This window comes from Phyllobates terribilis, unplaced genomic scaffold (assembly GCF_046119375.1).
Source record: "Phyllobates terribilis strain yellow unplaced genomic scaffold, ASM4611937v1 Scaffold_1__5_contigs__length_1240528914, whole genome shotgun sequence".
In the NCBI taxonomy this organism is placed as follows: domain Eukaryota; kingdom Metazoa; phylum Chordata; class Amphibia; order Anura; family Dendrobatidae; genus Phyllobates; species Phyllobates terribilis.
The window spans coordinates 23,114,141-23,129,415 of record NW_027362761.1 but is presented as its reverse complement, the minus strand read 5'-3'; the positions used below and the strand labels follow the sequence as shown (position 1 = coordinate 23,129,415).

General features: G+C 39.0%; 1 protein-coding gene across 2 annotated transcripts in view; it reads right to left on the bottom strand.

The window, feature by feature from the left end:
* KCNN1 (potassium calcium-activated channel subfamily N member 1) overlaps positions 1-14,896 on the bottom strand; it is a 234,652-nt gene extending 219,756 nt beyond the window's left edge. For both annotated transcript variants that reach the window (XM_073659206.1, XM_073659281.1), the window contains exons 1-2: positions 14,457-14,896; positions 721-1,173 (exon numbers count right to left, since the gene is read on the bottom strand). In XM_073659206.1, coding sequence (XP_073515307.1) covers positions 721-1,173; positions 14,457-14,486 — 483 coding nt within the window. In that variant the 5' untranslated portion in view covers positions 14,487-14,896. The remainder of the gene's footprint in view (positions 1-720; positions 1,174-14,456) is intronic.
* Between the last annotated feature and the right edge of the window lie 379 nt (positions 14,897-15,275).

Sequence of the window (15,275 nt, the reverse complement as noted above, 5' to 3'; positions counted from 1 at the left end):
GCTGATTGGCAAGGGTGCTGGGTGTCGAACCCCGATCGATCAGATATGATGGAGTATCAATGTAAAAGTCCCCGGACAACCCCTTTAAGTCTTATAGAATTATCTCTGCATTGCTGGACTTTTTCTAAGGTTGGTATAATTTGAGAGTAGTCCACTTTTATTTTTTATAGATTTTCTATGAATTAAAGGGAAGTGATCTCTGTACTCTGAAACCTACCTAACATTATCAACAATATGGACACAGCAATTGGTTGTAGTAAGAAATTTAGAGGAGTTCTCCAATTTAAATAAAAATGTCTTAAAAGGCAGCTAATATAAAATTATAAATAAAGCCGTATTCACTGGGTTAAGCTCCCCTTGCTGCAGCACAGGCTGATAATGTGGATCAACATGCAACACTGTGCAGTACAAAAACTGCTGTAAAGTATCAAAGTATTCCAATTAATACTTGGTATCAACTTAGATTAGACAGTCTAAAGATGAGCTAAATTTATCATACAACATTAAGCACTATGATATATTTGGCATTTTTTAAGAATGTCTAGACTAAGTTTGCATTGTCTGAAAGTTATAAAGTACTGATAAATATTCCCTAATGTCTTCAAAAAGTTATTCAATATTTCATAAATGAAAATTCAATTAACCAGTAATAATGAATCCTATGCATTCATTTAGTTTTAGTTTTAACAGTTGTATAAAGATGTTTAAAGCATGTATTACCTTTGTGTAGACCCCCCAAGACAGCTCTGTTTCGGTGACCATGACCACTATGCCAAACATCCCAAATATGAGAGCGTAGTCACTGAGCCTTTTCCTCTTTTCAAACAGGGCTCTTCGATGACCCAGCTTGTAGCCTACGTTTTGGTTCTTCTTTTGGCCTTTGTGACCTCCTTGGCTACTGTCGTCCCCTCCTTGTAAACTGCGGTGAGATGCTTTAATGGGGTCGTTTTTGCTTACTACAACTTCGATTCCTGGGCTGTGTAGTGTCTGAAGGGGCTGTGTTTCTGGATCCGTCTCGTGAAGGTTCCTCCTAGAGGAGCTCAGGCTGCTGAGGGGTCTTGGGATCCCCCCGTTGTATCTGCAGCTGTTCATGGCTATGTCCGAAAAACGGTTGGACTGTCTGAAGGATGCACTTGGACCATCATGACTGATGGGCTGTAGGTCAGCGTTCCCCTATAGAAGAGATACACAGATAAATGTGTCACAGATGGATGGTCATCTATATACAGTTACATATCAGAGTTGGTGATGGTCAGATTTTATATTATTTATACTAAATTTGAACTGCTCCATTGCATCTTACATTAATGAGATGTTCACAAAGGCACTATTTGGCTGCACACATGCAAAGTGACTTGCCCCATTTTTTGGATGAAAAAAGTCACAAATTTTTTGCACAGAAAAGTGGGAAAAGTTTACTGTGGATTTAAGAAGCACACACATCTTAACTAATTTGGCGCATCTTAGGGCTGTCCATGTGCCAAAAAATATAACCTACACCAGCTATGGGCTGGAGTATATTTCTGTAAGAATTTATGTCACATTATGGCATAACTGTGGTGAATCCGTAAAGTCCACGCTATGTAGAAAAAATGTTTAGTTAAAACACAAAAAGTCATAAGTCCACATCTATCAATGTATTTTATTTCTTACTCAAAAATAATGTCTAATCTTTTGTGGGACATATTTTCTAACCATCTGTGCAAGAATTTAGAGCCATTATGCTATGCATGTCAGTTTATTAAACTGAAGTGGGCATTGCTGCTTGGTCTGGACTTACACATATTTATTAATGTGACTTTTATTTAAAAATGTTGGTGAATTTTCTCTGTCAATCAGGGCACATTTCAAGATGCTAAAATATATCAACTGCCAACGTGACATTTTCATAAATTTTGAGCAAGAAAAATTGGAACTTTTCCTAAACCAAAACTGTTAAAAAATACTGCAAGAGATTAACTAAACCCCACAAAGGTTTTTTTATATATAGCTACATGTACTTTTTATTAGGGAATTATGATATGATATGTCGTGAGTCTATGGAAAGCATATTTTCATGCATTTATACTTCCTTGTACTTGGTACTGGCATTGTCACTTGAATGCAATAAATGCAATGAAAATCATACCTTCCTAAATGCATAAAAACATAAGACAGGCAGGTCTAAACATAAATATTTAGGGTAGACAAGTAACTTCATATATGTGTATATAAAGATGGGCAATAGGGAGAATTTTGAACTGTTAAGGATCTCAGTGGTCTTGATTGCCAAAATAATCACATTTTAGTGAAAAAAGATGTAAAATCCTAAAGGTTGTGTAAAAAGAAAATATCAAATAAATAGGGTACATATGATCAAAATTCCATAGAGAAAAAAAAGCCTTTTAAACATAAAATGCTAACTTTATTCCAAAATCTAAAAAAGGCATAAAGCCCACAGGAAAAGTGATTGTCAAAATGAAGGTATAAGTGTACTACAAAATACCATAAAGCCAATATTCACAAAAAGAACCCAGTCTCTATGATAGAAGGAGAAGATAGCTTGTCGCATAGACAGAACAGTGTTAAGATATTTGATTCAATAGACACACAAAAAAAATAGTATATGTACAAAATGCGTCATATAGACCCTGTTAAAGCCCTATTGAAGCCCTAAACAACTGTTCCCTGCCTAACCTTGGAGGTTTGCACTCTAAAATACAATGTGGCACCCCCACTCACTGGTGGCTACCTATAATTAGCCCTTTATATGGCTCCTGGAATACTAATAATGATAAATACAACAATGACAAATATATAAATATTCGGGAGTACTTAGCTTGTAAGTTAGTGGATCTTCTGAAGACATCACAAATAGGAGCAAATCCCAAAGGTGGGGTCTTAGTCAAGAGACCGAGATCCCAGTCTCGATGCGTTCCCCCCTGCCGATATGGGGGTTCATCAGCAGACAGAGTCCTTGAGGGGCCGAATCAAACCCCTGTGTCAACGAAGGGACATATAGTGAAGCCTTGTTTTTTTATATTTTTGAATAAAGTTAGCATTTTATATTTGAAAGTTTTCTTTCTCTATGGAATTTTGAATCCTAAAGGTTGCCTTAGGCACTAACACTGTTTTAAATGTGTCATACAAAAATATGTAATTACTGTGTATAATGTACAATAGACGCAACAGAACTCATTCATAAAAAGAAGGGTAGTGGAAATTTTTTTACCAGGAAATCAGATCACTTTTTACAATTTTGAACCAACCTAGCGCACATTCCGAAGGTTAATTAACAGTGCAATAAAGCTAGTTACCCACCTGCTATTTTTATGGAAAATACAATATTTTTGTTCATACTATATGACTGATTTATTAAAGCTTTTTACCACGCTTCATTTCACAAAACGAGCAGTATAAATTTTGGTAAAATTGCATGTTACACTGAACTTCCTACTTCTTTCTCCAAGGCTCTTCTCATGCTGCACCAGTTCTCTGGAATGCAACACCCTGGATAATGAAATTATTTTCCAACATCAAGAGGTGCACTGAAAACATTTCTTTTTTGCAAGGTCTATCACATTCCCTAATCTCGCTAATTTTCCTGTATTTTATTATATTTCTTAGAACCTGATCCTTTTATTCAGTAGCATCACCCATACTCCTGACACCCCAAAGAGATGGTTCACTTCTTGGTTTTTGATAACCAAAACTTAAGATAGGTATTCAATATCAGACCGGTGGTGGTCTAACACCTGCTACCGCAGCAATCAGCTGTTACAAGCTTCAGCATTGTTTGAATAGGATCTAAATTGCATTACCAGGCAGTGGTCACCAAACAGTGTGATGGATCTCTACATTGATAAATCTGGCTGCCTCTTGAGGTGACAATATCTAATAGGTTGGGGTGCTGGTTGTTGGACCCTCTAATATTAATGAACTATCCCAAGGATAAATCATCAATACCACATTAGTGGAAAACTATAGTTGAGCAAAAAGATTCATAAGACCATGGTCCAGTGGTAACATGAGCAGTCCGTGGCCCTGCTATTGTTGTACTATAAAATAAAATAATAATAATATTAATTAATTAATTAAAAAAGGGTCCACACAACTTTAGTATTAAATTAATGTACAGTTGCATAAATATACAAACATATACATAAATGTTGCGTCAGCACACTGAGATTAATGAATATGTGAACTCCAATAATGCCTTGAACATTAAACACGTAAGATACTTAGTTAGCATTTTTTGATCAAAAAGCGTAAAAGCCATCCAACCACGTCAAGATGTACCTAAAATGAATGGTCCCTATCACTAATGCCTTACCTCTCCATGTGCCAAACCAGGCCTCATCTGAATGGGGAGGTGAAAGAAAACCAGGCATAGCTCGCAATTAAAGCTTTGTCTTGGAAGGATGTGTAGAGTGTAGATAAGGGTTTTGTTCTGGCAATTTTTATGCTAGAAAGTAACTTAATTACATTTCACAGTAATCTGAAGAACAAACTGTTCCAGTATATAATAAGAGCATAGTTTGGCTGATACGGCTGTGTCCAAGGACAAGTTTGTCGACTGCTGTTGATGTCAACCAGCAAAATGTGACTACACCTCCTAGATTATAGACTGTATGTCTTGATCTGTGGAAAAAGGGTCTGTCAGGTCTCCTGACATGTCCATTTTAGTTAATACATGTGCTTTCCGTAAAATATTATATGAATTTCATGTGTTTCTTTTTAAATGCATTTTTGTTAATGAGTTTTGTCAGTTGTATAGAAAAGCCTGTGGGTAAGTGTATGAAAAAAATGCCACAGCAAGAATATGCTGCATTTTGAAGAACAATGCCATTGACCAAAAAAGAACAAACAAAAAAAAACACAATAAACATGAAGAAAAATGACACTATGATCGCATTTATTGTAAGCTGTAACATTTAGAAAATTAAAACTAAAAAATGGCAGGAAAACCACCCAAAAACATTACATTATCTGAAAAATATGGTCTCCTTTTTTCCCAGAAACATCGCCACTCTTGTCTATCTTCAAGTATTCCAGCACACTCAGATGCAATAATTTGATAGAATGAAAGTAATGCTGCATGCACACATCCGTGTGTCACGGTCCAAGTACGGACAGTAATGCACAGCCTGGTCATGGGTTTCCTAATCCGAACTCGACAGCCTCATACTATGCCTCATGACTCATGAGGCTATAAAGTTAGGGTCAGTAGATCCATGGGTGGTCCATACATCACGTTCCATACTTGCATCATGACACATGGAAGTGTGAATGCAGCGTAAGATGCAATAAAACATTGACACAGACAAAGAGCAACTGTTTTTGGAACTGAGCAGAGAACATTTTTCATGTATCATAAGCCCTTTAAATGATGTTGAATAGCTTCATGTACAAATATACAAATATTGTCACATTTAGGAATCAACTTCCTCTACTGAATGTCTGCACATGACCTGCTATGTTCCGAATTTCAGCACCTCAGTTCTCACAATTTCAGTAAGTTCCTTACCTTAGCTCTTATCATAGTATTGACTTGGATTGGTCATCTCACATTGAAATACCTGAGATTTAGGCCTCATTCATACGTGTTATTTCGCATCAGTAATTGTATGCCAAAACCAGGAGTGTCTCCAAAACACAGAACAGTTGTCAATCTTTCCATTATAGTTTTTCACTGTAAGTTTCACTCCTGGTTTTGACATACAAATACTGATGAAAAATCACTGGCATGTGAATGAGTCCTTAGTGTCACCAACTACTCTAGGTTAAATGTGAAGTTGTTGGATTCGTTGGGTGTGGTGGGTGGACCATGACTTATATTGTGTTGCCTTTGCTTTAGGGCTTGCTCACAAGAGCGTATACATCGTGCGAGTGCTATCTGATGTTTTATCGGATAGCACTTGGAACAATGTTATACTATGGGGCAGTGCAGATCAGCATTTTTTTCTCTTGCCGATTCGGCATGAGAATTAAAATCACAGCATGCGGAGGGTGGCTCCGCAAATTGGAAGGCACTCACCTATTCAAGTCTATGGGTGCGTGTAAAACATCGGACTGCACTTGGATGTTATCTGTGTGCAGTCCGATTACCGTGGACTCACAGAATGGAGAAGATGGAGACATTTTGTTCTCCAACTTGTCCGCTGTCAAGGATTAAAATCCTGCAGGGCACGCAAGGTCTCCCTGCTCATGCCAGCACATGTCCAGACCCGTTTGAAGTTCACCCATGACCATCTGGATGATCCAGAGAAGACATGGGAGAAGGTCATGTGGTCAGAAGAGACCAAAATAGAACTTTTTGGTACCAACTCCACTCGCCGTGTTTTGAGGAAGAAGGATGAGTACAACCCCAAGAACACTGTTCCAACTGTGAAGCATGGTGGGGGAAACATCATACTTTGGGGATGCATCGGCAGTGTATCAAATACTTATTTTCTCTACTGCATACTCATGTGACCCTGGCCTTGATGTGGTGTTACAGTTTATGTGGTGGGGCAGGCTCATCCCTTTTCCATGTGGCTACAGGATTACCCACAACAAGGGATGTTTTCTAATATTACTGAATGTACGATAGGTCTCACAATGTTAATGTCTTCTTTACAACTATACCCTGGACCCCAACAAATTGCTGAGAGTCTGACCATTTCTTGGAAAATAAGAATATCCACTGTTTTTGTCAGTAAAATGTTTTGATAACGTACATGGCATACTGCATTCTACAGATTAAACCAGACAGACCACACAGGCTGTGTTGCAGTTAATAAATTACATTCAAATGTTTATATTTTAAAATCCCAAAGATCTAGTGTTAAAATCTCAATATGATAATAGTGTTTGATTTGCTTTTTAGCTCTCCTAAAGCATGCTTTCAGATACCGTATATACCCATAGCTAATCTTCTTCCACAACTGATACCATGCTTTAAAATGTCAACATCATACAGTAACTTATCCTAACAAAAACAGGTAGATATTTGTCTGTAATGGCCCTGATGTGAGTGACCTCTTTTCTATAGGTAGGTACAAAAGCCCAGATTGATGTTAGGCTATGTGCCCACGATGCAGAAATGCTCAGGACTTTTTCCTGAGCGTTTCTGCATCTCCCTGGCAGAAAAAACACATGCGGATTGTAGATGCGGATTGTACATGTGGATTGTACATGCGGATTGTACATGCGTTTTCCTGCCAGGGACTTGCTGATATGAAGCGTTCTTCACATCCATTTCCGCATGCGGGTTGTCAAGCGCTTTCCAAGCGATTTTAGCATCACTTAGAAAGTGCTTGACAACTTGGTCACAACCGGCATGGATTTATATAGTGTGACCAAGAGAATGTCAAAAAATAAAAAATAAATCTATACTTACCTTCCGATGGCCCCCGCAGTCTTGCTTCACCGTCCCGGCTGCCGGCAGATCATGCTACACTGAAGGACCTGCCGACGTCAGCGGTCTCGTGACCCGCCACATGACTATGACGTCAGTGCAGGTCCTTCAGTCCATCGCGAACTGCCGGCATGAGAGGAGGAGCGCATCGGTGGCCGTCAGAAGGTAAGTATATATTTATTTTTTATTTTATTCTTTTTTTTTTTTTTTTTTACAGTTTTCTATGGTACCCAGGTCCGGAGGAGAGTCTCCTCTCCTCTAGACCTGGGTACCATCCGCACATTGGAACGCATGGAATGCGCATCTACATATACAGTAATGTGTAATCCATGCGTTTTAATGCAAGTCAATGGCGGCGAAAACGCAGCACTTCCGCAAAATAATTGGTAGTGCTGCGTTTTTTTCCGCAATGATAATCCGCAGCGGAAATTACCGCAGCATGTGCACAGCACATGCGGATTATCATTGGGGAACATGGCAGGCCTTCTACCATGCGTTTTTTAAGCGTTTCTGCAGCGTTTTTGCCGCTGCGGAAGCGCTTAAAAAACACATCGTGGGCACACAGAAATGCAGAAAATGCGGAAATGCATGTGAAAAACGCTTCACATCCGCATGTCCCTGGCAGGAAAAACGCATGTACAATCCGCATGCGTTTTTTCTGCCAGGGGAGATGCAGAAACGCTCAGGAAAAATCCGAAGCATTTCTGCACCGTGGGCACATAGCCTTACTCTGTCCAAGTTTTAGTAGCGCAGAAAGACTCTCTAAAACATAACTTTTAATAATTGTCATAAAACCCAGGAACCAGACAACAACAACAATAACCAACGAATGATGTCTATATCAATACATTAGTAGATGATAGACCTATGTTGGTAGGTAGCATGTGGATTAATGAGAATTACTCACAGAAAAAAGCAGTATAAAAGGTACAGAAGTATATACAGGTGCATCTCACTATATTAGAATATCATCAAAAAGTTAATTTATTTCAGTTCTTCAATACAAAAAGTGAAACTCATATATTATATACAGTCATTACAAACAGAGTGATCTATTTCAAGTGTTTATTTCTGTTAATGTTGATGATTATGGCTTACAGCCAATGAAAGCACAAAAGTCATTATCTCAGTAAATTAGAATACTTTATAACAGCTTGAAAAATGTTTTTAAAATCCGAAATGTTGGCCTACTGAAATGTATGTTCAGTAAATGCACTCAATACTTGGTGGGGGCTCCTTTTGCATCAATGCGGCGTGGCTTGAAGGCGATCAGCCTGTGGCACTGCTGAGGTGTTATGGAAGCCCAGGTTGCTTTGATAGCAGCCTTCAGCTCATCTGCATTGTTGGGTCTGGTGTCTCATGTTCCTCTTGACAATACCCCATAGATTCTCTATGGGGTTAAGGTCAGGTGAGTTTGCTGGCCAATCAAGCACAGTGATACTGTTGTTTTTACACCAGGTATTGGTACTTTTGGCAGTGTGGGCAGGTGCCAAGTCCTACTGGAGAATGAAATTTCCATCTCCTAAAAGCTTGTCGGCAGAGGGAAGCATGAAGTGCTCTAAATTTTCCTGGTAGACGGCTGTGCTGACTTTGGTCTTGATAAAACACAGTGGACCTACACCAGCAGATGACATGGCTCCTCAAACCATCACTGATTGTGGAAACTTCACACTAGATCTCAAGCAGCTTGGATTGTGGCCTCTCCACTCTTCCTCCAGACTCGGAGACCTTGATTTCCAAATGAAATGCAAAATTTACTTTGCATTTACTTAGTATCAATGACTGCCTTCTGGACATCTGTCAAGTCAGTAGTCTTCCCCATGATTCTGGAGCCTACTGAAACAGACTAAGGGACATTTCTAAATGCTTAGGAAGCCTTTGCAGGTGTTTTTTGTTAATTATTCTAATTTACTGAGTTAATGACATTTGTCTTTTCATTAGCTGTAATCCATAATCATCAGCATTAACAGAAATAAAACACTTGAAATAGATCACTCTGCAATGACTCTATATAATATATGAGTTTCACTTTTTGGATTGAATAAATTAACTTTTTGATGATATTCTAATTTAGTGAGATGCACCTGTATATTAATATTATCCATATTACTGATTACTGCTTACAATAGGACTAAAATAGGGACAGATCATCATATACATGATGCAGGAGAGAGAGGCAAAGAAGCCTAAACAGACGATCCAAAAATGTCCACTGAGGTATTTAGAAATCTAGAAAACTTTATTAATAAAAATTGTACAAACAGGTGGGGGAATACAAGAACGCATGCAATGTGACCAAGTGTGCAAAGGACGCACAGGGTAGGAGCAAAAATAGGGGCCCCTTGACAAAGGCTTGTGCTGAAATGCACATCGAGGTGGACGCACAACAAGTTGGAGTCCCTGCAGTGGCCGGCATATGCCCCAGGTAATCACTTGTGGTCTCACTATTGGATTTTGTTATATGGTATATTACCTTTACTTAGATGCACATGGATATTTGAGACTCACACTCCTGGCGTTCACTGCAGGTTTACCTATTTACATATGGCATTGATGTCTATAAAGGTTGTTTGATGCTCTCATATTATATATCTTTGCTCCTACCCTGTGCTTCCTTTGCACACTTGGTCAGATTGCACGTGTGTTCTTGTATTCTCCCACCTGTTTATACAAATTTTATTAATAAAGTTTTCTATCTTTCTAGATACCTCAATGGACTTTTTTGGATCGTCTGTTTAGGTTTCTTTGCGTTTCCCTCCTGTAGCATGTGAATTAAGGACAAATTAAATGGAAGGTGCCATAGCGCATAAAAAGAGTAGATCTCATCCATTTGAGCCGTAGCGATGTCAGGTTCCATATGGTTCGACAGGTAGCCGAGATCAATTATCACATCTATCTACCCTGTTGTGCCCCATGTTTATGCTACCGCCCTACCAAGGGTAGTACCCAAATATAGCTCTTATAATATTAACCCCAGAAAAAAATCCCCCCGAATGCGTTTCTCTCTCAATAATCAGATGTCATCAGGGAAAAGAAGGATAAACGAGGCCTGTGTTGCTCCAAAACCCACAGAGCAAAAATGCCTCGGTGCCTATTAAGTGCAAAGTGACATTTAAAAATATATGTCCAGAAATGAGTATCCTACAATGGTAGGTATCTCTTATTGGAGCTGCCGAGTGCAGCAACCTCTCCCCATTTTCTGTAGTGATGGGAAAATGTGAAAATAGGGCTGCACTGCTGAATCTGGGATGCATGCGGCCCACAATAACTGGATCCCACCATCAATGAGGCTAGTCTTACATTATTGAAAAGCAATGAGTAATGTTAGAAACTTAAACACAGATTTTGTAATGACTTCAGGAACAAATACCCAATAGCACTATCAATCACGCTAAAAAGTAACCACCCCCTTAAACGTGAAAACTAGTTGTACCATTATTAGTAGCAGTAGTCCAAGCCAAAGATGTCAAATAACTTAATTTCAACCTTTCATATTAGCCCATTCTTCTTTGCAGCATTACATTTCACATTAGTCATTTTTTGTAAATTAAATATTGATTTTATTTTTTTCATCTTCATTGAAGTTTTTGAAATGTTTGGTGAAAAATGTAAATTTATTTTTGTTCAGATATAGAATTGTTCCTTATCTGGGACCTAGGGCACTAAAGCACCCTCGCACCATTTTACTACCACAAATATCTTCACCAACTGTTGATATGATGTAGTAACTATGTGCAAAGAGTTCCATGATTGAACTTCCATAGGAAATTATCCCAAATGACTTAGGAATATAAGTACTGTTTTTTTTCCTTGTTACTGTTTAATTCTGTTTTTCACAGTCTTTTTCTTACTCCAGATACATAGACATTTAGTAATTTAGATGTTCTGTGATTTTCTGGGTGTAACATACCATTGAGAATACTGGCAAACTGCACCCAAATTTTGGTGGAAATTGTTCTACAAAAGAGGACTACAAGTGACTATTAGAAGTTTTCAAATTCAGTAAATTAATTAATACATTATTTTGGAATAGAAAAGGTGTGAAGTATGACGTGGACAAATTATTAGTGCTATATTTATAATTTTGTATTTGTAGACTTTTGATTAACTTGATTTGTACAGTTCCACTATCTCATAAAATTATGCACTTTCCGTTAAAACTTTCTAAAATCTCTCACTGTGGTTCAAAGGATTTCTGGAACAGTAGAAATATGTTAGTAACCACTTATAAAATGATACGTTTCATTAACTATATATATATATATATATATATATATATATATATATATATATATATGTATATATGTGCATTTATATAGATATGTAAATATAAGCTTTTATCACTCTCAAAATGAGTGTGATTAGTTCATAAGGTTGCTATGGAAGTTATATTTTCGCAGTGTTCATAAGGATGTCTATGTATTCTTTGCTTTTTTTGGTTCTGTATTTGTCTAATATTTCAATTAATTTTAACATTAGAAATATTCAGTGTGATAATCATGAAATAATAAGAGGCATAATGCAAAATCTGCTGTAATTACGAAGTTGAATCTTCTAGAAAAAAATGTCAGAAAACGATAGTCCACACAAGCTCCCATAGCATGTGACAATTTTCTGTCCTTGGTATTGCCTCTATATCACAATCAGCATTAGAACTGTTTGTTGGGCTCTTCATTGGGCTCTTCATTGATTGAGCTGATATGGCCGGGCAGCAGGGTTGTCATGGCTGAGAAGACATGCTAGAAGAACATGCTCTGCAATAATGAATCACCATCTGGCAGTCAAGATGCCACAATAGTATTTGTGGGCTGAATGAGTAGTTTTGGCTATAAAGCTTGGAGATTTCATTTGAGTCCCTTGAGTATAGTGAATTGAAGCTGAAATTCTATATACAATGGCAATGTAGTAAGTTGTGTTCTTCAACCATTGTGAAAACAAAAGATTGTTATTTTGCAATGACTGTACCTCTAGGCCGTAAAAAGAAAATCATTTTCTGAGGGGAAAGAACTTGGCCAGCTACCTTTGGGGTAGCCAATATTAAGGACAACCTTATTAGCCAACTTCATCTATGATCATGAGATTGAATGCAAGTCGTTGTTAGCCTAAACTAAGGACCTTGCTTTTGGATTGAGATATGTATCAAGCAATTGTTGTGTTGTATTTGCAGCCACTTACTTTTAGCCACATAATGTATGTTCCTAATTATGACATATTTCAGCTAGGTAATTAAAATGTATACATTTGAAATCCAAGTGGTACATATTTTCCAAGTTATTATATTGAATAGATCTGGATATAACCGCACATGTATGAAAGTAGAAAGGTAGGAAAAATATTCTTGATGAATAAAAAAAACATGCCGTCATTTATGGCTTTGTTGATGGTGTTTTCACATTTCCATTTTAAGTTTGGACCTTATTGGATTATTGGTTGTATATCTGGCATATAGCCATTTTTTTTTATTAGTAATTATTATAACATATTGGAAAAATATTTTGACAAAAGTATCTTTTGGCAGAACTGAGATTTCAAAATCTGTGTCTGAATTGTCAGACTTCATTGTGTTTCCTACCTATATCAGTTGCCCAGAATTACTATTGGTTTGATTTTTACACGAAAGTATTTATTCTTTACTATATTTCTAAGGTAACAAAGCGAGCGTGTAGTGCTCCATCATAATCCTAGCAGGCTGTCATATTGTGGACTGTTTACATGAAACGCTCCATGATGATTGCTCCTCTTCCTCATAGTGGTTGTTGGTGCAGTTGCTTTTGGTATGATCTCACCAAACATTCATTCTGAGGTTAGGCATGCCTTATTTCCATATAATACAATGTTGCCTTCACCAGATGATTATTATCAAAGCCTCTCTCGGGTCTCCTTATGTAGCATACTAAGAGGCACAGCAGATTAAAGAAAAAACGCCAATGGATCTTGACATCATTTCTATACAATACGATGCTGTACACACAAACGTATCTGCCAAATAGGATCCTATGAAACGTCTCATAGACTTAGCATGAGGACAGGCAAAAGATTGGCTCAAAATAGGACAAAACAGACTGCAACACTCAAGGGAGAAGGAAAAAAGTGTCAGGACAGGATTGAAGAAAGTAACACTGGTCAATCCATTAGTATAAAAACTCAGTAAATGAATATTCAATGTTAAATGAATGATTTCAAAGCAGAGAGGACCTGCATCTGAGTATACCATTGTCAGGATAATCAAGCAGACAGAATACCTGAGATTCCACAATGAACTAGAAGTTGTGAAGACCCTGATGGCACAAATAGCATTGAAATCCTGCTATGATTACTGACTGCATGTCCTCTAGGTAATGTGGGAAGGGTGGTCTACTCATACTGCCCTAGGGAGTGCAGAAACACATAGAAACCCTGCAGTTGGGGCACCTGTAAACCCACTATTGGCCACACACTTGCATTTACATTCACAAAAGTCATGATGGGAGTCTAAGGCCATGGATAACACTACATGTACCAGCATATCATACAGCCATAGAGATAAACATGAGCATAGTAAGTTCAGACATAGGCAACCGCATCAAAGAGAATGACAAGGTTCAGATCAAACAGCAAACGCATCATTCCTGCGCTGCATTAGCTGCATTGGCACACAGTAATGTCTCTGAGCTCTACAACTCTGATGCAGGCTCAGAAATGGCATCATCTTATAGCTTACTGTATTCTCCCTGCCGCCCACCCTCCACTCCACTAGACCATCTGCCACTCAGGACCCTTTTCTTACTCTACATTGCTGCACTTCATTCTTTTGTCAGATTCTTTTCCCAATTAAAGTCTTCATCATGCACACAGCAACATGCAGCCCAGGGACACACAGCCAGTAGCTGGCTGCAGAGAATGGAGTGACTGCTGGATCCCAGGCACACAATCATTCCTAGTCCATAAATAGGAAGTTCATACACCCCTATGGGACAATCAGTGCCCCCCTATGCTACATAGGCCCTGCACTAATGGCTGTGGCACATCAATCATACACAAGTTAACCCCTTCTTCCAAGAAAGCTTGCATTCCAATGCCCTGTTATCCACCCACTTACCCATGCTGCGAACTGGAAACCAAGCCACATAGGGTTAATTCTCTGGCATAGCAGTGCCCAGACGGTATTTTCCAGGACATGGGATGGTAATTGTATCACATTCACTTCTTCTGTTGCCTCATTTTGCTGGGAATGTGGCAAGGAAATCAGAGCAGAAGTTGTTTCCGTGGCATTCGCCGCACTGCCGCAGCCGAGGAGCCCACCCTGGTCTTGTAGATTGGTCAATGCTGCAATGTCTCTTCTCTCCAGCCCTCCCTCCCCCCGCTAGTCAAACGGGTAACACAGCTCACAGAGGCGTCAGAGGGCCAGCACAGGCTGCCTAGAGCCTGCGGGCAAGGCTGCAAAGGGCGACCTGGCTGCAGACATGCCGTGCCTGCCTGGCATGGGTGGGGAGGTCTAAGCTTTGGCTGGCTACGGTCTGCTACTTGGGTATCATGTGAGGTTTTGGTAGACACCCCCCAGTCCTGCAGAGTAGATACTGCAGGTAATACAGCACGCTGCTGCTGCTATGTGAAATCTTCCAGTATGCAGAGACTTGCAGCTCTCGGGGCTGATAGACGGCTCATACTAGTCACATGCAGGCTGTAGCCTGGCGTTATACTGGTGTAAATGGCTACTGAGAAAGGCTACAGAGCACAGAGCTAGGCAGAGATGTGGTGCGGTGCACAGACATCATCTGGCACCTACAGGAAAACTGGGATGGATTGGTATGTGTTGTTGACAGCGAGGTTCAATGCCAGCACATATACTGTACTTAAGACTGGATGCTGTATGGTGCCCGCACAGAGGATGAGGTGCTGTGTGCAGCTGAAGGACAGC